Raw genomic sequence first — 25,474 nt, 5'->3', positions numbered from 1 at the left:
TTAACAATTTTAAACAAGTACCAAATTTATTGCATGAAATAAAATTTAGGAATAGAAAACAACATACTGAAGCCAGTTATTTCTTTAGAATTTAATAGAAAATGCTGTTACATCCTGGTTCTTTTTAATAAAACAGATTATCTAATTGGATATTATACTGTCTTAAAAAGAGTTAGCACTTATTCATTCAACAATTACCTAATGGCATCTTCAAAGTATCAGGCCCTGAAGACTAGGCACCAAAAAGAAGAGGATATAAAGGTAGACACACAAATCCTTACAATGAAAAACAATAAATGCAAGGTGAAGGTGTTCACAAGGTATGGTAGAAACACAGGAGAAGAAACTCCTCTTCAAAGGATAAAACTGTTAACTCCACTATGGATTAAGCTCACCAGTTTTAAAAATATGCCCTTAAGCACAGCACAGCTTGACATTGAGCTTTTTGGAAAATGAAATGGATCCACACAGAAAATGGACACAGTGCTCCAGCTTCAGGCTTACAGTCACACAGTATTTGGAACTGATCTGATGAGAGTACCCTTGGTGATAAAAAGAAGTACTAGACTTTCACAGCTTGAGTACTATCTATCAATCCCACGGATTAAAATTAAAAAAAATGCTCCCAAAAAGAGTAAGAGTTTCTTTATTCTGCTTATAGAACGTCATACACTAAAAGGGTAGCCAGAAAAAACTGTAGGATTTCTTCCCCCGGGGTTTGGGGGAGGAGGTACAGAAAGATAAGAAGTTAAACATTTGCCTAAATATTTCAGTGAGATAAAACTGAATAAATATTAAGAGACTATTTACATATAAATTCTCAATCATACTATTAAAATATTTATTGAGCACTTAATTTTGCTGAGCACTTAATTTTGCTAAGTGCTCTATCTCAAAGATCCCTCCAATTAATTTATAAAGGCAAACCAATTAACACATAAAGACACAGGTTTCAGAGTACCTAATGCATTCATATTCAACTAAAAGCAGCATATAACAGCATGTTCTACTGATAAGGAAAATAAACCAGCTTTTGTTTTGAACAAATTAGAGAGAATACTTTCTAAGGCATGGAAGAAAGGAAGTATATGCTATGAATTATAGATAGGGTAAGTAATAAAACCAAAGCACCCAATTACATTTGAAAGTCATGAAATATTTATATCCCAGTCCTAGTTATTCATTAGAATATATGATGTTCTAAATTAAAATTAATGCTTCAAAGGCACTATTTCAAAAATCACTCATAGATTCAGTGTTGCAAAAGACAAAAAAAGAGTTAGCGAATCATCAAAAAATCTACAAACAATAAATGCTGGAGAGGGTGTGGAGAAAAGGGATCCCTCTTGCACTGTTGGTGGGAATGTAAATTGATACAGCCACTATGGAGAACAGTATGGAGGTTCCTTAAAAAATTAAAAATAGAACTACCATACGACCCAGCAATCCCACTACTGGGCATATACCCTGAGAAAACCATTAATTCAAAAAGAGTCATGTACCACAATGTTCATTGCAGCACTATTTACAATAGCCAGGACATGGAAGCAACCTAAGTGTCCATCAACAGATGAATGGATAAAGAAGATGTGGCACATATATACAATGGAATATTACTCAGCCATAAAAAGAAATGAAATTGAGTTATTTGTAGTGAGGTGGATGGACCTAGAGTCTGTCATACAGAGTGAAGTAAGTCAGAAAGAGAAGAACAAATGCTGTATGCTAACACATATATATGGAATCTAAAAAAAAAAAAAAAAGGTTCTGAAGAACCTAGGGGCAGACATAGAGAATGGACTTTAGGACACAGGGAGGGGGAAGGGTAAGCTGGGACGAAGTGGCATGAGAGAGTGGCATGGACATATATATATACATTACCAAGTGTAAAACAGATAGCTAGTGAGAAGCAGTCACATAGCACAGGGAGATCAGCTCCATGCTTTGCGACCACCTGGAGGGGTGGCATAGGGAGGGTGGGAGGGAGACGCAAGAGGGAGGAGATATGGGGATATATGTATACATATAGCTGATTCACTTTGGTATACAGTAGAAACTAACACACCATTGTAAAGCAATTACACTCCAATAAAGATGTTAAAAAAAAAAAAGGGCTGGCGATTAGAAAACAAAGTGATGACATGAAAGCCAAACACATTCCCTTAGGGCAGGAGGAAGGTGGTTAAAAAATACATTATTAGGGCAACTGAGGAAATCTGAATATGGACTTGATATTAGAAAATAGTACTACATCAATGTTAAGTCCTCTGAATCTAATCATGGTTATAATTAAGAAGGAGAGGTCTAATATACTGGGTGAAGTGTCATGATGAAATTAGGTGAAGAATATATGGGTAGTGATTTACTGCAACTTATCTGTACATTTAAAATTTTTCAATGAAATGATGCGAAATAAAAAATACTACGCATATACATTCTGAAAATGATTATAACATGAGTTTTTTGGTAGACCAATTATCAGTTATTTATATAATATTTAAAAAACACGTGGAATTAAAATGTTTTATAGACATTGGGCTAAATAACCCTATAACAGAAACTGAACCACAAGCATTAAACAATTGAGACGAAACAGCTCTCATCTTTTGGCACTTCTCCAAAGAAAACAGAATGGGGGGCTGGGGGGGTGCCTACTATGAGCATTATAATTATACTCTTATGAGTTAGTTCATTCTAGATAGGGAGATACCCACTTTCATTCATAACACATTAAGAAAAACGTGATATATACACTACTGTGTATAAAATCAATAACTAATGAGAACCTACTGTATAGCACAGGGAACTCTACTCAGTGCTCTGGGGTGACCTAAATGGGAAAGAAATCTAAAAAAGAGGGGATATGTGTATACGTATGACTGATTCACTTTGCTGTATAGCAAGAAACTAACACAACATTGTAAAGCAACCATACTCCAATAAAAATTAATTTTAAAAAAGGGGAGAAAAGTACTTTGAGACAATTAAAAAGAAAGAAAAACGTGAAAATCAAATATGTGACAGCCTAAAAAATGTTTTAGCAAAGGCTCCATTCACAGGGGAATTTAAAAAGTAAGTCTCTAATGAAACCTCATTTTAGGTAACATTTTCAACCGAACATTTACTATTTCACGCTGGCCCTTTAATTTTTAATTTTGTTCTTTTCCTTTAGAAATGCTTAAGTCCAAAGACTATCTACCTGACATTACACCTGATGATTAACACATTTTTCCTGACTGTGCATTTATGGGATCCCTGCACCAGAATAATTTAATTATAGGTTTTCAACTATGCTTTTTAAAAGTAGAGGAAATATAATCTTCAAATAATTGCAAGCTATGGTATAAAAATTGTGAGTTCCCTAAAACTTCAAAAACTATTATGTGTCAGAAAGCACTGTTGTAAGATGGCTCAAAATGTTTGCAACCTAGTAAACAAAAATCAAATTCATATGTAAATGATAGCTGAAGGATATATAAATGATGGTGTTATTCAAAGGTTAACACGGGAAAATGTTAAAGAATCTACTAAAAACATTTTTCGTAACCCTTTCCTACCTGCATTCTGAAAACAAAAAGTACTACTGGATAACTATATCTTATTGCTATTTACTAATGATATAGACACCTGAGCTGCTTAGGCTATTTGTGTTACGAAAGATGAGTATGGATAAAAACAAAAGCATTTTTAAATTTAATAAGCAAGAGTAATGGGGGAAAAAGGTTTAAAGGTTTGGAGAGATGGGGGTAAGAAAATACATTTCTAAAAGAAGAAAAAAAATATTCTTTAAGAAATTCCCATTAGTCAGATGATATCTAAATAAAATTATAAAAATGTGCCAAATCTTTCTTATATAATCAATTTTTAAACAACTTATTGCAATTGTATGGTGATCTAAAGCATACAGAACATCTGTAATAATTTCGCACTCATGAAATCATTTTTTGTGTTTGTGAGTTATCTTTAACTTTACCATTTTATACATGGGGACACGAGGTTAAAGACCTTGCTCAAGATAAAGAGCAGAGACAGGGACTTGAAATAAGTTTAAAACAGTCTCAATGACCAAACTCTCTCAATGTTGTTTATAAACCAATATCAAAATGAAATAACGTAATTAATGTAATAAGAATCCCAAGTGTTAAGAAAACTGTAAGATATTACTACTTTGAGACACCAGGACTCAGATCTGCTTAAAATGATCAACGGTCACTCAAAACTGCAACTGCTGTTAACATACTATAATGCTGAGTTTGAATACTGTCAATGTCACTCAGATGTCTGAACTTCGGTAAGTTTCTTAAAGCCTCTAATTTTTTGAGATAATACGTTCTAATTCCCACCCAAAGGTTTTTGTGAGGATTAAGTAAGAAGTAAATGCAAATCATCTGGCACAGAAGTTGGAAACTTGTCATTACTCAACAACTGATAGCAATTTTCATCAACTGCTTTAGAATTAATAAACAGGTTCAAGGTGTCAGAATTCACTAATGAATTCAGGAGCAGTCTTCAGGACTGTGGACTCGAGGTACTATCTTTCCCTAATACCTCACAGATTTACTCAGCGCTTTTCAAATAAAAATATGCACTGGTAAACTTGGATATAAGAAATTACAGAAAATTATACTGTGATTCCTGGATTATCAATTTTTCACAAAGATTAGGAGTGATAAGGGAAGCTGAATACAGTTAAATAATAATCTACTGTTAAGAACTTTACATATCATTTTTATATTAAACCAATCATGGATATAATGTGGACTAGACTGCAAAACACACTCAATTTTTAAGGTACAAATAATAGACTTCTGCGAATATTTGCATTTGCTGACAGACACCTGTGACTATGCACTCAAACACACTAAATTTTAAGAAGTATTATTAAATATAAACTGAATTTTCTAAGAGATATATAATTTTGCTTTCTAATAAACACCTCTACATTGCTGATCCAAGTTTTTATTTTTTAATTTTAATTTTCTTAGGTCATTTTATAAAAACTCAAGCATAAATGTCAATTTTGATACATAACTGAAATCACAACCTATGAGAATCATTTTAATGATGTTTTAACACTTAAACAACATATATAAAGCAAAGATATTAATGAATTCTATATATACTCTACTTACTCCTCTAACATCTATTTTCATGCTTTACAACAAAATTACCTGCATGTTTACTCTTTCAATCACACAAGAAAGGACATGTAAAACATGCATCTTTGTGTCACATTCTGTAACTTGCTGCAGTAACTGAAAAAGTAGTGTGAACATCGTTTCCAAATACTGTAGGTAAAAAGAAAAAATAAAAGTTTGGAATAGAAATGTAAAAACTTTTACATAATGAAATAAGAAATAAAACTAAATCATAATATCAAAGCAATACAAGACAAATAGACAAAACCTTAGCATTACCTATACAACTTCAAAATGATCAAGGTGCCAATATTTAGGGCAGTGATTTTTTTCTTTATTGCTGTTAAATGTGTCCATTTTAGAATTTAATTCATCTAGACACTGAGTAATGTTTTCAGAGGAAAACTGTATCTAAACGTTTTATGTATAAATTTTATACTGCTAAACCCAACTTTTAACAGCGCTTTGTCATTGGTTTTCCACATATGCCTATTGTTCTGCAAAGTCTACTCATTAAAGCAAAAGGAATGCCATTATTGCAATCACATACCAGCTGTCTCATGTGGCCCTTAACATATGCTGCGCAGAGATATAAACTTTTGTAGATAAATACTTGTAATTCTAAGAACAACAGAATATTTCTGATTAGGAAATCGAAAACAAAAATCCTATGTCTGGCTTTTAACTCCTACATCTTGAAAATTATAGTAGGAGTTAACAAATCACAGGATGCCAGATACATAAACATTTGTTCTTTCACACATCTGGTTCATTTTTATATAGATTGGTAAAACATATTTCTTTCATCCAAAAATACCTAGTGATTCTTTTATTAAAGAAAAATTTCTGCTCTACAAGTTTTCCCATCTATGACCCCATAAGAAATATAAGTAGACATTTTATCATAAAGTTTTCTTCTTGTTTAGTCCTCTCAAGAAAAACAAACACTAACGCACCAACCTTACTGACATATTTAACAAGAGCTCACTGAGTACCAATTATGTGAAAACACCACGCTAGGTGCTGAGAGTTGAGTGAAGGAAAAAAAGAAATGAGTAAGACTTGGTATTCTGCTTTTCAAGTAATTTGCAATCTAGTGTAGGACAGACATACATACACAGACAACAGAGGGGGATAACCTAAGGATGAAAAGTAACAGACAAACATGAAGTGAAATTACTGTTTTATAATTGTGAGAAAAGAAGTTCAGCAGTCCACTCCAAAATAGATGACAAGATAACTAAACAAAAAACAAGCAGAATAAAAGTAAACTATTTCAAATTAAAGTTACCAATAAAAGCAATCACTTCCAAAAAATCTAATATACTTTTCAATGCAACTTTAATAAATAACTGATACTACATATATAATTTCAGCTATAAAATAACACAACATTCTAAAAGACATAAGCAGAAATTGTTATAAAACCTAGAAATAAATATTCTTACCGGTAGAAACTGATCTGTTCTAAACTCAAAATCATCAACAGGTGAAGAGCAGTTAAGGAATACTGAGAATATATGAAATTCAGAATATATGAAATTTATCAGGATAAAGTATATGTAAAAACCAAATACAACAAACCAATCCAAAATTACATTTTAAACTACCTCATAAATTAATTTTAAAAATAAGTAACAATTTTAAATTGTTGTTAAAATTCTTTGCAATGAAGTGTTTTAAAAGTTTTTAAAGGATATTTAACTTCAGAGTGGTAGCTGTTTCAATACGGACCTAAAAGAAAGTATACTGTGAATTACGAATCATTCTAGAATTACTAAACATCATTAATAATGAATGACAAAAAATTTACTGCAAATCACTTTCTCTACTTAAAGTCACAGAGTACATTAACATCTAGAAATAAAAGGACATTCTCCTTATTTAGCAAGGACTAAAAAGAAAAAGTAAAATAGTGTCAATTCCCACCCTTCTCAGTTTCCCATAATTTGCTTAAAGGAGTCTTTAATCCAGTGAGTGCTTCCAGGAAGAAAACTAATTTGCCATAACACTGTGGAGAGTGTGGCACTGAGAGAAAAGAGTGTGAAGATGGTGTCAGAGGGAAAGGGAAGGTTGAGAAGCAGAGAAGAGAAGCAGGAAAGCAGGGTGGGCTTGGAGAAGCCGGTGGATGTATAAGTGAAGAGTGAGGGAGGAGAAGAGAAGGAAGAGGGAGGAGGAAAAAGCACACAAATTCCCATTTGCAACCTCAATTACAGGAAGTCCCTGAAATAACCAAAAGATAAAGTCTGATATTTTCTAAATCCCAAAGTTCACAAATACAGAAAGGTTTGTACAAGCTCTTAACCTTGCCAAATCACACTTTCTTTGTGTATCAGCATGTTACCTGGGAAAATCATATCATGACAGCATAATCTTCCTATTTCTTTTAGAGTTTTACCTGTGACTTGACCAGCTAAATGGGCATGGGCTACCACACTCAGTTTCCACACCAAGTAACATGAACTCAAGCCATGATTAAATGCTATACGCTGCTCTGTAAAATAATGTATCTAAAACTTTTATTTCCTGGCTAAGAGCCATTACTTTCTTAGATTGCTACTATGCTTCCCACACCTGTAACAGCAACTGGTTTTTCCTTTGCAGCCATTTTCCACAAAGAAACAGTTTTGATCATTTTATAGGAGCTTCTGAGGTCTTGAGGTGCTGATTAGGCATATTCATCAAATGTTAAGTACTCTAGTTCCAAATCCACAGATTCTAAGAGCCTAGAGTGCAGATGTTTTCTCACCTGCCTTTTCTTTTTATTCACTGTTTCTAAAGGTAATATGAATATTTCTAGATTTTTTAATGATTTAACAAATGTGCTGATTATCCAATACATGCAAAGCACTATGCTAAGTGTTCTACTATGAAATGACCTAATGAAAAGATGACATACTCATGCAATTAAAAATATTCAACAAGGAACTATAACTCCCAGGCATTGTGTTGGGTGCTGTGGGAAAAAATGCTGAGTAAGACACACCTAGTCCTTGTCCTCAAAAAGCTTACAATCTAGCAGGGGAAAAAAACACCCAGATATTAAATAATTATCAATAAAAATGGCTAATGTGAAGAGCTTAAGAACAGGATAATCCCCCTGAGGACATGAACTATTTCTAGTCATCTTCAAATTGTCAGCATTTAGTACAGTGTAAGGCATATAACTGGCACTGTGGCAATAATTTAATTCACAAACACCAGGACTTGAAAGTGCCCCCCAAAAGGAAATCAAACTGTCAGCACACTAACCCTTAAATCTCTCTTGATCTTCCTCCACAAAAGGACCAGAGATGCATTTAACCCATAACGATGACATTTACATAAATAAGTATAGGAAAGAGACATCTGAATGAAAACTATCTGTTTTCCCTCCTAACAAAGGGAAGAAGTCAGTGCAGTACTGCATGCAGAGAAAAAGATGAAATTAATCATGATGCACTCTAGCTTAACTGCAAGACTAGGAAGCCAGATCATAAGGGAAAACAAAAAGCACACAGTTTAAGAAAAGAGAGAAGCATTTAAAATATGACAAACACAAATAAGAACAAAATTAGCTATTCCTGAGCTATAAAAGAAATAGGAAGTACTTACTGCATAGAGACAATGAACTTTGCAGCAATTCACAAGTAACAGGGAAAAAAAATCAGGACCTGAATTTACAGAATGAATAGTTGGGGACTGTGACAGAAGATTGGCAGAAGATCATCTAACACAACTTCCAAGACATGATTCAATATATACTTGATAAATAAATGCAAGAATACGAAACAAAACAAAAACAATCTTCCCTTAACCAGACTCCAAACATAACTTTTCATAGAATAAACCTAGCTTTTTGAAGGAGAATGAAACCCGAAGTATCCAGAACCATATCTAGACTGTAACTCAGCCTGAGTCTACCCTACCCCTTCAGCTGAAACATCAGAAAAGTTCTAAGAAGATAACAAACTAATTCCATACTGGGGCAAACAAGTGCCATCAAGCCATCAGAATCATTGGAAGAATCCCAGAGAAGCATGACAGCAACAGAGAAATGAACAAGAAGAAATCACAGGTCAACACTACTTCCAAAGAAGACTGCTACATAAAGGCAAGAGTAACCAGAAACTTCGGTGTCCAGCATGAGAATGAGCCTTGGCATAACTGTCAGGGTGGTTGATTTGAGTTCTAGGCTTGGAGCAGCCTAATGCTTGACCACTACTACAGCCTGCCCATAGCAGTGAAGGGAATTCCACACACTAGAGGAGTGAGCATGGAGCTGGGACCTGAAATAAGTGGCAATGTCTCAGGGACTTAAGACCACCAGGAAAATGTAAGTAAGGCAAACATGAGAGAATAATTATGAAATAGATTATATTTCTCTGCTGAAAAGAAACAGAATAATAATTTTATAATGTTTTATCCTTATCTCTTAACTCTTTCAATAAACATTTTATAATTTTCTGATTCCATGCTAGGCATGGAAAGAGATACTAATATGAATAATATTATCCTACTCATCGGCTCTTTTATTACTTGGTACTATTATGGTACTATTTTTACTTTATTATGCAGTCAAGATCACTGAATTACATATTTTCTTCTGAAATACACATGTAAATAACTTTCCTAAAAGGATAAAAAGCACCTTCCATATTTTCATCTCCTTTTAAGAAAAACATTCTAAAGCTCATTTTCATATAATATGGATACCACACACATCATTACAAAACCAAAATGGACTATAAGAAAGTTACTAGATTAAAGTTTCCTTTCTTCCTGGTTTTAGAGTGCCCTAATACCTTGATGTCTCAAACACATTTTTTTTTTTTCTTTTTGCGGTACACGAGCCTCTCACTGTTGTGGCCTCTCCCGCTGCGGAGCACAGGCTCCGGACGCGCAGGCTCAGCGGCCATGGCTCACGGGCCCAGCCGCTCCGCTGCACGTGGGATCTTCCCGGACCGGGGCACGAACCCATGTCCCCTGCATCGGCAGGCAGACTCTCAACCACTGCACCACCAGGGAAGCCCTCAAACACGTATTTTTGATATTTCCTTCGGAAATTACTGGGTTGGCCCTAAAGTTCGCTCGGGTTTTTTCCACAACATCTTACCCAACGTATTTGCTGAATATAAGTGAATTTAGAATTCATTTTGTGAAAACACAGACTAACACAGAGTTTAAAACCTGAAACAGTTTTTTTGAGACACAAAGGATGGTCAAGTGGGAAAACTTGAAACTGTAAGAAAGTGTGACAGAACTGGGAGACCCATATAAGGCAGAAGAGTGGAAAGACAGGAGAATTTCAATGTACCTTGTTAAAAATACCTCTGCCCAGATCCCAGCTGCACCTCCCACAGTGAATTCAGGGTTTGCTACAGTCATGTACATGCCACTCAAAGTCCCTTCTTAAACTCCATCAACTGGCTTTCCACCTGAAAAACTCCCTATTTCTATGCTGGTAGTCAACCTGCCCATGAAGATGGCCTTTCCTCTGCTTGACAGACAATAACCCCCACACACCCCACCCCCAAACTATAAACCTTCTGGCTGTACCACAGTCTACATTATACACTGCCTCTTACAAGGCTGAAAGAGTACACTGATGCTAATTTTTAAGTAGCTTCCTGCTTGTTTTATTGAAAGTTGCATAAATAACCTAAGTAAAACAAAAAAAATTTTTAATTACTTATAATTTCCGAAATTGAAAGGTTATTACTGGATCAGAAACCTTACCACTAAAGAAACCAAGTATGTAAATCAAATATTCTGGTTAGAGAATCCTCTGGGGTTCCCAGGAAAAGAAAGTTCCTTTCACCTAAAATTTAGTCATTCTGTTTACACTGTGGTAACAACATTCTCAAATCTGAAACTTGCCATAAGCACTGCATCTACTAAGTAACATGTTCTAAGAGGGATGGAAGAAAGCATGCAGAAGATATTTTTTAATGGATTTTTCAATAAAGCATTGTACCACTGTTGTCCTTATAAAAAATTAATACAAATGGAATCTTACTTGATATCATGTCGAAAAATAAATCCCAGATGGAATAAAGAACCACGTGTGAAGAAAACGGATTTATTAAACAAGAAACAAAAAGAACAAAATCAAAAAAAGGAAATCAATAAATCCAATTATACTGAAATTAAGAACCTCTGCTCGGGACTTCCCTGGTGGCGCAGTGGTTAAGAATTCCCCTGCCAATGCAGGGGACAGGGGTTCAATCCCTGGTCCGAGAAGATCCCACATGCTGCTGAGCAACTAAGCCTGTATGCCACAGCTACTGAGCCTGCGCACCACAGCTACTGAGACTGCACTCTAGAGCCCGCGCACCACAACTACTGAGCCCGCATGCCACAACTACTGAAGACCAAGCGCCTAGAGCCCATGCTCTGCAATAAGAGAAGCCACCACAATGAGAAGTCTGTGCATCACAGTGAAGAGTAGCCCCCGTTCACCACAACTAGAAAAAGCCTGCAGGAAGCAACAAAGACCCAATGCAGCCAAAAATAAATTAATTAATTTAAAAAAAAAAAAGAAGCTTAGAAGTTAAAGTTTTCAAAGTAGCATTATCTTACACCGAATCAAAATTCCCAACATTTATTACAAAAAGTTTCCAAATACTGCAATATTATAAATGCTTGCCCATTATGCCTAGATCAAGTTTTAATTGCTAAATACTGATGAAAAGTTATAACACTATTTCAAATAAACCAAAAAAATTTCACTCAATTTGCATTATATTCCTCCAGATCAAACAACACTATCATGCAACTATCAGAGATATTTACTCTACCCAGTAGCTTCTGACATTATAAAATTTTATAGAGTCCTGAGTTAGGGGGTTTTGAGCACAAGTCACCCATTCTCCTTGTCTGGCCCTGCAATAAACCTTCTTCTGCTCAAAAAAAAAAAAAAAAAAAAAATTTATAGAGTCCTATACCAACTGGGGAAGTTGCTTTCTCCAGTTGCTGCACTATTTCTATTCTGCCACAGCAAGCCTTGTAATAACACGGCTATAAGACTAGGAAGCCATGTAGACAACTAGTTAAATGTATCCCAACTCCATAACAGCAGCAATCAAGCAAGAGAACATAGACTCTGAAAGCCAAAGAAGATTTAGATTCATCAGAATCTATATACTTTGTGTGTGTATATATGTGTATATACATACAAATGCACTCATGTATGTTTGTACATGTATGTCTGAATGCCTGTACATTGTTGTGTATGTCTGTATGTATAAGGTATCTTCCCACATTTCATTAGCCAGCGTTTCTCACAGGTTGAAATTAGAATAGTATATCTTATATACTATTGATCTTAAATGTACTTAAAAAAAGGGGGGGACACAATGTACGCACCATGAACTTAGTGTCTTACAAAACACTGTCTTCTTAAGAAGTTATAAGAAAATAATTCTGGCAGGCCAAAACTGTAAAAGTGTAAAAATGAGATGCAGCCACTGGAAGACATACAGGAAAAGGGCAAATCTATATCTACAGCAGCATTTCCTCAAAGTATATTCCTTGTATATTAATGTTTTTGTCACCTTGGATAGTCACTACACAGATGTACATTTTAAAGATTCTTATGGGTCCTACAGTAAAGAGGATTATTTGAATATTTAGTCCAGTGTTTTCCAAACTTAACTGGCCATGAAACCCTTTTCCCCCAATAATGTTTACTGATGTGACAGATTTAACGTTCTGCTTTTAAAGTGCTGACCTAAATGACTCATTTTCTCTTCACTTCTCTCCTAATAGACTCATTAAAAAAAGAATAGAAGATCCAAGAAATTTCTCTTTCCCACAGAAAACTGACCTGAAATTTAAATCTTCTGTAACACTTTCATGAAGCATTTAATGTCTTCTCTCTGATACCACTGATAGAACAGCAAATAATATTTCCAACTAGGAAAACAAAACTTAAATCTTACAAATGCTTTATTCTAAAGGTATTACAAAAGTAAATTAATTCCAGCAAATAGTATTCTTAGAAACAGCTAAGTTTTATTATATTAACAAACTTCTAAGAATTTAAACATGGTAAAATAAAACTGGATTCTCTTGTTTAAGCATGGGATGCTTAAACTATTTAATAATTACAGAATGATATTTAAATTCTCAATTATTTACACAAAGTAGGTAACATTTAAGTAGAAAATCCAAAAATCAGTTCTATTTGCTTTTAGAATGTATCACTGCTTCTGCAATTATAATGTTTTCTTAATTTTGTAATTTCTCTAATTATGTTTTCCTTTGTTGAACATTAAAAGTAGTTTATATTATCATGGCACACATGTGAAAACAAGAAAAGTATGACCCAAGCCTTTGCTGAAAAACAGGATAATTGGGTAGGTTCGAAATTTTTTTAGAAGGTGGTATATTGAGAAATGATTAAACAAGATCTTAGCAAAATTTGGGCAGGGGGGGTGGAATCATTTAATTTTATCTAAAAATAATTTGAAGCTCAGAAAAAAAATCAACCAGATTCACTTTTTAAAGACTATGCTGGAGTCAAACCTAAGCACAAGACAAAGAAAATGTACAGCAAGTCATGAATATATTTACTCAGGCATAAAATAAAGCACCAACGGTGGGGGTGGGGTGGGGGGAGGATACTATTCCACACTATGCTGAACTTCTTTTAAAAAACCTCTTTGGCGGGCTTCCCTGGTGGCGCAGTGGTTGAGAGTCCACCTGCTGATGCAGGGGACACGGGTTCGTGCCCCGGTATGGGAAGATCCCACATGCCGTGGAACGGCTGGGCCTGTGAGCCATGGCTGCGGAGCCTGCGTGTCCGAAGCCTGTGCTCCGCAATGGGAGAGGCCACAACAGTGAGAGGTCTGCGTACCGCAAAAAAAAAAAAAACCTCTTTGGGGACTTCCTGGTGGCACAGTGGATAAGACTCCACGCTCCCAATGCAGGGGGCCTGGGTTCGATCCCTGGTCAGGGAACTAGATTCCACATTCATGCTGTAACTAAGAGTTCCAATGCCACAACTAAGGAGCCTGCCTGATGCAACTAAGACCTGATGCAACCAAATAAATAAATAAATATTTTTAAAAAAAACCCTCTGAGTAAATGACATACAATAAAGCAGCAAATCTACTTGCCTTGAAGGGGAACAAAAGAAGCAACAAAGACGTCATTATCAAGTTTTCAGTAACACAAAATCAAGAATATTATGTGAACACTATACATAAAGTCCTAAAATAAACAATTCCAAAGGCAAACAAACAAACCCCAAAACTGAGAGACAAAGAAAAAATCAATAGTAAGGGTGAAACAGATTATGGTGTTATCTTAAATGTAAAAATGACAAATTCTATTCTGAATAAGAAAAAGGACACGTAAAGCTATAAAAGGATTTTTTAAAAACTGCCTTCTTTTATTCTTATTAAAAAATATAATTTTAGATTAGTAGAGTTTGGTTAAATTTTTTTTAATTTACTAGTGATGAGAAGGGCAAAAAATAATCAAAGGACTTTTTTCCCTCAAATCAAACTACTCACCAAGGAATAACTACAGCACTGAAAGGCCACCAACATTCTACAGAAAGATATAAACCACTTCTGAATTTGAACTTTAACATACCTTAAACTTATAAAAATAACTCTTTTAAAACCTTTAAGCAACATACCACTAAGTCTTGATCCTGAAGCAAGTTACAAATTGCCTCATATAACATGGGTCTTAAGTCAGACTTGAATTTCACAGAAATCCACTGACCAATGAGCCAAATCACCCTGCGTCGCAATGGCTTATACCTAGATAGGGAAAATCATGAAATTAAAAGGTTACATATTTTAAGAAGCCTATTTCACTTAGTATATTTCATCGTTTAAATCTAAAATGTAGTAAGAAAACAATATGCATTTTTATATAAAAGTTTAAAAGCACTTTTAAATGTACCACAGTATAAATACTAACAAAGTTCTGATTTGAAAAACTGAAAATTCTTAGGCAGATATATTGTAAATCTGATTATTTTGTATTAAAGAATTACAACATAGTTATGTACATAAAAACCAAGTCCACTTCTGTTCCTTAAAGTAACCAAAAAAAGTTAATCTAAATAGGTATAACTAGCAAATGTTCCAAACCCTAAGGCTGGACAGGCCCCAAAAAGTAATAATAAAGGAATTTTCCAATTCCAATACTGTTAATCTCATAAAAGGTTATTTTCAGAACACTGTGAGAAATCTCTAGACATAAAATATGCATATAAATTTATACTGATTTCAGCTAAAGTTTCTAATTTTGTAAAAGGTGCCCAATTACAAATTGTGACTCAGATTACCAAAATAATGATTTGTATTTTTTAAGTTATAAAACATTTACAGTAACATGTACATATACTTGTTTCTCTATGGCCATCTTTGCTAAAGAAAAGGAAGGTTCTTTAGGCAAAGAGAAAAATCACTTGTGTCCAAGAATTCCACCCACAAAGTCTCTTCTTGATATTATATTTATTTTAGTGGCAAGATGATATTTATTTCTGGGTGAAAATGTAGCAAACTAATGAATATACCACATTTTTTAGAAAATTATAATCTTATATGATTAAACACGTAAAAAGAATTATTCACTAAGTTCCAAATGAAGTGTATTCCCTGCTTTCAAAATGTTTAACATACCTAAAAGAATTAAAGACTACAAACCTATATACTAGGATTGCAGAAACTAAAGAGAGAAGAGCAGGCAGAAGGAGATGGGATTTGAACAGTCTTTAAGATAAATAGCATTTGGGGCAAAAAACTGAAAAGACGCCACTTCAGGGGACAGGGGCAATTTGAACAAAGTCCCAGAGGTGGAAGTAAACAAGACTTGTGTAGAGTAAAGGAAGGAACCACAGAGTCTTTAATTTTGGATTGAGATCTCTGGGATTACCACATTCAACATTCTGTTCTCGACAAAGAGAATGAAGCTCAGAAAGGTTCAAATTCCAAGATGACAGTCACTTCTGGGCAAAGTTAAGAATAGGAGTCAGTTTGTTCCTCAAAGTGTGGTTCCTGGACCGCAGTATCATTATCTGGAAGTGTGACAGAATCACACAATCTGACCCAGACTGATAAACTAAACCAGAACCTGCATTTTAACAAGATCACCAGGTGATTCATATGCACATTAAAGTTTGAGAAATACTGGTCTAGTTCAGTTCTGTCCAAAAGAAATATAATGCAAGCCAAATATGCAATTTTAAATTTGTTAGTACCCACATTAAAATAAGTAAAAAGATACATGTGAAAATTTAATATTTTTATTTATTGCAATATATCCAAAATATTATCATTTCAACATGTAATTAATACATGGTTGATCAGTCTAGACTAAACAGCCTATAAGGGTTTAAGGACAAGCAAAGTGCACATGTGTCTCCCTACTAAAGGCTTTCTCTCCAACAGAGGCTCACTAGCTCTCTGAGGGCAGAATTGAAGCCCATCTTATTCACCACTGCCTCTACAGGACACAGCAAATTCCAGTGCTGAAAATATTTGATTGAATAAATGACTGAATAACTGAATGGATAGCTACTTAATGGTCAAAATTACTTTTAAAGTGTCTCCAGCTCTACAATTCTATGGCTCTAAATATTTATAAAATGATCCATATATAGATAGTTTTCTATTCATTTATTAAAGTAGTCAAGATATGTTAACTGATCTATGACTATATGCTAGGCATCCTGACAAGTACCACATCTACAGAAATAAATCACTAGAACTGCACGATTCAAAACAAGAAAAAAGTATCTTGGAATTTTTTTTAGGTGTCTAATTTTAAATGAAGAAAAATTTTTAAAATTATGGAAGACCCTTTCCCTTCCATTTTACTCATTCAGTACCTAAAATTAAAATAATTAGGCAAGTATTTAAATGTATATGCAACAGAAGAATTGGGCAAAAACCCTACTAAATGTCAGATAGATCTGTACTACTGAATTAGGCACCTCAATACAAGCCTAATGTGTGTCCAAATACTTTTTGCCATGGTGTCTCTGCAACTCCTTCTCCCCAAAGACTTGCAGTATGCTCTCTCCGTGTGATCCCAAGGCAGTCACCTTTGATGGATGTTACTTTGGTTAGGCTACTTCTGGCATCAGGCCTAGCCTCTATTAAGTCTCCAATTGGCTTCCTTTTGTATACAATTTCTTTCTAGAATTCAGAGATCTCCATCTTCTGTTACCTCTGCATAAAATTTCCTCCTGCAAATCCCATTACTGGGCATACAGCTGGAGAAAACCATAATTCAAAAAGACACATGCACCCCAGTGTTCACTGCAGCACTATTTACAATAGCCAGGTCATGGAAGCAACCTAAATGCCCATCAACGGACAAATGGAGAAAGAAGCTGTGGTACATATATACAATGGAATATTACTCAGCCATAAAAAGGAACGAAATGGGGTCATTTGTAGAGACGTGGATGGATCTAGAGACTGTCATACAGAGTGAAGTCAGTCAGAAAGAGAAAAACAAATATCGTATATTAACGCATATGTGTGGAATCTATAAAAATGGTACAGATGAATTGGTTTTCAAGGCAGAAATAGAGACACAGATGTAGAGAACAAACGTATGGACACCAAGGGGGGAAAGCGGGGGTGGGGGGCAAGGGGGTGGTGGTAGGATGAACTGGGAGACTGGGATTGACATGTATACACTAATATGTATAAAATAGATAATTAATAAGAACCTGCTGTATAAAAAATAAATTAAAAAAAACAAAACTAAACTAAAAAACAAAAATTTCCTCCTGCAAACTAGCTTATGTAACATCAAATACTTCATACATGTCACAATTCACATTTGAAGTAAAATAACAAGAAACGATTTTGCTTATTTTTCAGTTATAAGATTCACAAGTCTTATTCCTTTCTACACTGGACACTATCAGCTAAGTCAGACTATGACTTTTTTAAAATTTTAAGCAATTTTCATGCTTTCTTGTCTTCATTAGAAAAATCAATAAGATGAAATAAGTATATAACAAACACAGAGTTTTATACTTGCCTATTGTGAATGACTTGTAATTCTGGAAGAAGCTGGTTTTTAAACCACTGATCAAAATCAACACTGTCAAACAGCTCATAAGCCGCTAATCCAACAGCATTATACACTAAGAAGAAAAAATTTAATTTCAGATACTGGGCAAAATGCTAATTGTCCTTATGCAAGAAAATAAGCCTTAAGGACTACTTTGAAATATGTAATATGTTAATAGAGAGAAATCTACAATATGTTAATCTGGGAAATTATTTAAACAGACATTTTAGAAACATTATTTAAGTTACTTTATGTTTTTCTTAAATACTCAGTGCTTTCAAACAGAAAATTACATTCATTTAAAAATATTCAAGTCAAATTATAAAAACAACATCTGCTTCCAAATAGATGCAATATTTTATGCTATGGGGTCCCTAATTATCCTCTTTCCAGCCTCTTCTCTCACCACAACCCATTAAATTCCATGTTCCAATTAAACAAAAATACACCCAATTCAAAACTTAACTGGACTTGTTCCTCTTCCCTTCAAGTTTCTGTCCCTACTGCTCCTTCTGTCTGGAACCGCCCCCTCCCCCTTATTAACTCTCACTTATCCTGTGTTCGCACAGAACACTTCTTTAGGAGCCTTTCCCTGGGTACACCAAAACTACCTTGTAGTTTTCCACAGTACTACATAATTACCACCTATTGTAGCATTAATCAACTGATACTATGTTATAATCAACTGTCTGTTTACTTGGCTATCTCCACCACCAGGCAGCTCCTAAATTTAAGGTATCTTTGCATCCCAACTCTCCCAGCATAACACCTGCCACAAAAGAGACACATCATCTTCTGAAGAAATGTTTCTAAATCATTTTCGTTTAACATACCAGCATCTTTGATTAACAGTGCATTCATATCTTCCACGTTAGTGGGCCCTGAAAAAATAAGTATCAGCAAACGTAAATAAAACTAGTTTTTAAAAGATATTTAAATTCAATTTGTTAGTTTCTCAATTCATTAAGTACAATATATTTTGTGATATTACATGTAGGTGTAAAGAGAAAGTTTAAGTTTTGTTACCATCACCGTTAGAGAACACAGATACAACATGTAAAGCTATATTACAATTTTAAAAAATCATTATAACATATATGGAAAATGTTATGTCAAGCAGCGTTCTAGAAAAATGTATGCCAAATTGCTAACTATTGTATTGTACCCTGATTATAAGAGATAATTCTTAGAAAGAATAAAAAGATGAATCCCACAACAGAAAAAAAAAAAGAACAAGTATGGGCAATTCACACAAGAAGTTCTAAACATAAAAAATAAACCAGGTTATGACAATACATTAAAGGGTTAACAACAAAATGCAAAGTACAAACAGAAAAAACGAGAGCCATTACATAATGTGAAAACTTCAGAATAAAAGCCGGCAGTCTCTGCACTACTCTCCAGAAAGGAGACTACCATGGTTAAGACAGGAAAAAATACAGTTTACTTAGTTAGTATATTTCTTTAGAATAGAACGTTTTCTAGCAAGTTTATCAAAGCACCTTTCTGCTGCTAAATATGATTTCTTAAGCTCACTAGTCCAAATACTAGAGTTAAGTACAGCCCCAAATAAGCAAATCGCTCCAAAACTAGAAAGAAAATAACTAAACTGAAATTACTGAAAACCTTACCACCCCATAGAGCAGCTTACCACAGTGTAACCTAATTAGCTTACCCACTTTCCTACAGTGGTTCAAGAAAAACTGAAAATACAATTATTATTCAAATTATCCTTAAAAACGAACACAAAAAACTTGATTGATAGCTCATTTCTTCCCTTGGTTTATAACTTAAGCAGGAATACTCTATTAAATTTTTGAGAAAACAAAAGCCTAAAAAGTGAGCTACCCTTTATAATACTACAAACAAGATCAGGAATCTCCTTCTCTACAGGAGATTCTCTTGCTGTTATTTCCTTACATTACTACCTACTCAATACCTGAACCCTTATAATGTGACTCCTGCCCAAACCAATCAAGTAACCTGTTTAAGACTCTAAAGTTCAGGATAGTCTTTGATAGCTTTCCCTTGCCCAGCAGTCAGTTAATTGCCAAAAGTCAATCAACAGTTACTGAGTGTGCTAGGCGCTGGGAACAAGGTGTGAACAACACAGATGTGTTCATGGCCTCCTCTCTGAAATTTATAGTATAGAAGAATAGTCAGTGATAAATCACTTTTTACAAATGAATCTATTTACAAAACAGAAGTAGAGTCACAGATGTAGAAAACAAACTTATGGTTACCAAGGGGGAAAGGGGGGTGGGGTAGGGATAAATTGGGAGATTAGGACTGACATACACACACAACTATACATAAAATAGCTAACTAATAAGAACCTACTGTGTAGCACAGGGAACTCTACTCAATACTCTAAAGACCTATATGGGAATAGAATCCAGAAAAGAGTGGACATATGTATAACTGATTCACTTTGCTGTACAGCAGAAACTAACATACCATTGTAAATCAACTACTCTCTGATAATAAAAATAACTAAAAAAATGATAAATCACCTGTGACACTTAAAAAATTTAATTACTTGTGTACAAAGTACAATCATCAAGCGCTAAAAATTTCACTTCATCATTTTCTCTTAAATCCATTACCTTCTTTCCATTCCCACTGCCACTATTCTAAGGCTAATAACATTTATTATTTTAACTTCTTCTCCCACTACTTCCTACAGCATGCTCCAAATAGACTATTTCTCCAACCAATATACTTGACTGCTATTTTGTTTATGCTGCTAGTATGCTTACCACAGCAAAATCTAATTACCACATTCAAGGCCTATCTCATTTGTGAATTGCCCATCCTTGTTTTCTATCTTGAAGGCCACTCTTTCAGAAAAGCACACATTCTGTCTTTCTCAAATTCATGTCTAGTATATGATCTAGGAAACACTGCACTGCACATAGTAGGCACTCAAAATATTTTACTGAACACTAATTAAAAGATAAATCAAAGTATCACAAAATATACCTCACCTTGAAGTGTTTGCATCATTTCTAAAAGTACAGGAGTAAGAGTCTGGTTATATTCATGGAATATATCTATAAATAATACTTCAGTGCATGGCTGTTGGGGGAAAAAAATTTCTAATGAAAACAATGGTATACTGCATTGATTAATTCTACATTAAAGCAAAGAATACTCATTCTTAAAACTCTATGTTTCCAATTCTTGATGTTTTTTGAAAAAAAGTTTATTGCTGTTTTTTGTAAACACAGTCAGAAATAAAATCAAATTTAATAATTTAATTATTAACATGGAATGTTTATTTCACTATTTCAATCATTTGGCATTATGCATTCCAAAACGCCAAACTGTGAAGAGGAGAAATTTACATGTTTAATTAATAATTCTTTAAATCTAGAAAGCAATCTGGAGTCACATTCATTTACAGAATTATAAATGACTGTCCAGGAATTAATGTTAAAAACTGTATATTTTCTTGGCAATGACTTAAGTAACAACAGCAATTCATGAATTCAATTCACCAGAGTTGTTCTTCCTTTAACAGACACAAAAAGAAATCACAAATAAAAAGAATGATTCATTTTCATTCTTAAAAGTACTGAATCACTAGATGTTTCATAATATAAAGTATAATTAAATGTTGAAGGTATTGTGCTTTATGTTTAAAAAGGAATCTTACAGATATACAGACTGAAATATGTACAGATGAAATGACAGGTCATCTCAGATATTTACTTCAAAATAATCTAAGTGGTTTGTAAAAGAGTGCTTCTATGAAACAAGACTAGCCATGAGTTGATAACTGATAAAATAGGTTTCGAATACAGAAGAGTTCATGATATTATTCTATTTTTTAATATGTTTAACATTTTCCATAAGAGAAAGTTTTAAAAACTTAAAGCAACAAAATTTTTTAAAAAAACTTTTAAGTGGGATTCCCTGGTGGCACAGTGGTTGAGAGTCCGCCTGCCGATGCAGGGGACATGGGTTCATGCCCGGTCCGGGAAGATCCCACATGCTGCGGAGCGGCTGGGCCCGTAAGCCATGGCTGCTGAGCCTGCGCATCCGGAGCCTGTGCTCCGCAATGGGAGAGGCCACAACAGTGAAAGGCCCACGTACCGCAAAAAACAAACAAACAAAAAAAAACTTTTAAGCACTAATATTTTCTATGGAAGCTTATGAAACTAAAAACTGTAACACACTTAGGAAAATAATGGCAAATTACGTAAATTATGTAAACACAACAAAAAATAGTTCAAAGACCACATTTGATAAATCTTCCTCAAATGTTGCCCTTATCAATAAATGTATATTTAAAAAGCATTCTATAACTAAAAGCAATGGGCTGGTCTCTGAGAATCATATTAGATAGTAAGAGAAATAATGTATCAAAAGGAGCTTTATAATTACTGAAATACTTAGGAGGAAAAAAATCATTCTAGCCAAAAAAAGGTAGCTTTCACTGCAAAAACATTTCCTACTTCTGCAATGACAGTTATTTCCCAATCAATTTGTAAAATGAAGAAAAATTCAGTTTGCAAAGCTCCAACTTAAACAAAAATTTCAGATCTAAGTTCATAATTTAATTAAGTACTTTCCTCTCAAATATGGACTCTTGCAATTATGAATAAATGTTCCCTGTCTGACTTAATGCTTGAAATCTTCAATAGAGTATCATTCTCTACTAAGAGTTATAGAAGCATTAAACTTTTCCCTATCAATTTTTCTTTCAATCAATACTCACCCTCAAACTGTATTTCCAAGAATCTCCTCCTGTTTCTTCCACTGCTGCAATTAAAAATATAACAAATGATGCTCTCCACAAATGCAATAATGATGTTTCCAAAATCTCAGTTTGGAAAACAAAGACTTTAAATAATATCAATATAATATAGCTGTGAACTGCTTTAAAATAACACTGAGAGCGCATGCTTGGGAACACAAGGCCTTACAAAGATTTCTTTACTATAACCTACAGATCGTATCTGTGTACATCATAGTCATCTATCAAGTGCTCATATCCATAAGGATTCTTACTTTCATTAAGAACTCTGTATGGAGGAAAGCTCAAAGTACTTGTCACTCCCAGAGTATGTGACATCACCTGATACACTATCATTACAATCCTGAGAATCATTTCATACAATAATGATGTTTTACAAGTTCAAATGATTAGCCATTTTCCATAAATTTCCTATATTTAAAGTAAAATACTTCAGGGACTTTTAAAACTCTAGGGATTCAGTGTTTCATCTTATAATATTATATTACTGCATTAAAAAAAGCAATAAGCATAAGACTTTAAGAGAAAAAGCAAAAACAAAATATGCATTATACAGTGTAGTGCTGTATTTTCTAAATGGATTAAAATATTTTTAAATGAAAAAGAGAAAGAAGATAAGTCTTACAAAAATGTTTAAGGTGTTCTAAAAATATTGGAAACATGTGTATAACTACACAAAGGCACCCAGCCAAAGGGATGAGTAGAGGTTAAAATCTAGCCTATGTCTGACCATGGCTGAAGCAATTCACACACGAACACTTTATTCACACACAGGTACTTTATCAGGTACACAAGTCCTTGATTTTCTGTAGCAAAGGACCTGATATTCTATCTAGTACTAAAATTCATATAGATAAAAAGAACTCCTATAAAAACATTTTAATCATCAAAAAATTAATTTTAAATTAAAACTTAAATAGGTAATCCATTCGGCAATTCAGAAATTTTCATCTCCAAACTTCGTTCTGAAGTAAAAATTTCTACAAATAAAAAATAATACAGAATGAACCACAAAGATAATAGAGAAAGACAGTTAATTTTATATTTTTGTTTTAAACTATAGGATATATTCATAACATCTAAAAAATTTTATGTTTTTGGAAAAAATTTTATATACTTGAACATGCATTCATTTTCTCCTTCTCAATTTGTGCTAATGGCTAATAAAGAGAGAATGATAAGCTAACTTTTAAAAACCAAGATTCTCAGAACAAAAGTACTACATTAAAATACAGTGTTATTATACCTGTCATTCAAACAAATGATATCTATTGATGGAAGGGGGAAAAGAACCATGCAAAGACTGAAAAACGGATACTTACTAAAGCCTTCTGGGTCTTCTTCCCACATTGTCAGTTCTTCTTCAGTTAACAGAAAATAATGAGAGACTAATCTTCTACATATCTCTGTCAAAGTGGGATATGTGAAGAATGCCATCTTAATCTTATGAGCTTCAAGAGTTTCAGGGCTGCTATCTAGAAAAATAAAATTTCCAAGTCAATTGTACAGACATTCTACCCAAGTTGGATTATGTAACTTAAATTAAAAAATACCTCCTATATAGTGGTGTATAAATTTTCATTTATATTATGGACAAATCTCAAAGATGCTCTTGCCTTTATTCATACCACACACACATCAGTCTTGCTTCGTCTTACCACTATAGCTTGTACATTTCCATGCTATATTATCACACCACATTGAAGTGAGTTACTTATGTATCTCTCTCTCTGTCCTACAAGACTTTCTCATTCATCTCGATATACATGTACATGAATGAATTCCAAATACAGTTTACCCTTGAACTTTGCGAGGCCATTTACACTCAGATATTTCAACAGTAAATACTACAGTACTACATGGTCCGTGGTTGGTTGAATCCTCAGATGCATAGGAACTGCAAATACAGATGGCCAACTATAAGTTATACTCAGATTAACCTCCTCATTGTTGGAGGGTCAACTGTAATACAACAAACAATTTAATCTGTCTAGAAGCAACATCACTTTATACAAGGTCAGAGCAAAGTTTTAATTGTACAAATAAATACAGCCTACAAATGAGCTGCAGTGGTTACCGGAGGGCTTCAACTGATCTTCTACTGTGTTGCAAAAGAAAGTTTACTAAATGCACTGTATGGTTTCTAAAAGCTGGCATTCACATATTAAAGGCTCAAATCCTTATCTCTATTACATGTCCCAGCAATATTTTATTTTTCAGACTTAAATAAATGAATTTCAAAAAACTTACATAAAAATAGCAATTGCTTCATGCTTAGATTAAAATAAGGAAGTGAACAAAATAAAACTACCAGTAAAGCATTACCTTCAAAGTTTTTGGATGGCTTATAAGCATAATTTTTGACAATCATCTTAATAAGATTCATGCACTGGACAATGAATCGTTCAAATGTAACTCCTTCACCAACTTCTGTAAACACATAGCTTACAGAAAATTCCAATGATCTCTGAATTAGAGGAGTAAATGAAAAGGGATGCTGATCCAAGAAGTCCAAAAGCTATAAAGAAATAAAAATTAA

At 34.0% G+C, this 25,474-nt stretch overlaps 1 protein-coding gene across 1 annotated transcript in view; it reads right to left on the bottom strand.

The window, feature by feature from the left end:
- Nucleotides 1-25,474, bottom strand: part of IPO11 (importin 11) — a 216,112-nt gene that overhangs the window by 117,970 nt on the left and 72,668 nt on the right. Inside the window, exons 10-19 of the mRNA XM_060142999.1 lie at nt 25,261-25,453; nt 24,258-24,410; nt 22,897-22,940; nt 21,161-21,251; nt 19,007-19,054; nt 18,141-18,246; nt 14,767-14,893; nt 6,839-6,872; nt 6,587-6,627; nt 5,172-5,288 (exon numbers count right to left, since the gene is read on the bottom strand). Of these exons, the coding sequence (XP_059998982.1) occupies nt 5,172-5,288; nt 6,587-6,627; nt 6,839-6,872; nt 14,767-14,893; nt 18,141-18,246; nt 19,007-19,054; nt 21,161-21,251; nt 22,897-22,940; nt 24,258-24,410; nt 25,261-25,453 (954 nt within the window). The remainder of the gene's footprint in view (nt 1-5,171; nt 5,289-6,586; nt 6,628-6,838; nt 6,873-14,766; nt 14,894-18,140; nt 18,247-19,006; nt 19,055-21,160; nt 21,252-22,896; nt 22,941-24,257; nt 24,411-25,260; nt 25,454-25,474) is intronic.

Source organism: Lagenorhynchus albirostris, chromosome 3 (genome assembly GCF_949774975.1).
Source record: "Lagenorhynchus albirostris chromosome 3, mLagAlb1.1, whole genome shotgun sequence".
Lineage (NCBI taxonomy): Eukaryota > Metazoa > Chordata > Mammalia > Artiodactyla > Delphinidae > Lagenorhynchus > Lagenorhynchus albirostris.
This window is presented reverse-complemented; position numbering and strand designations above follow the sequence as displayed.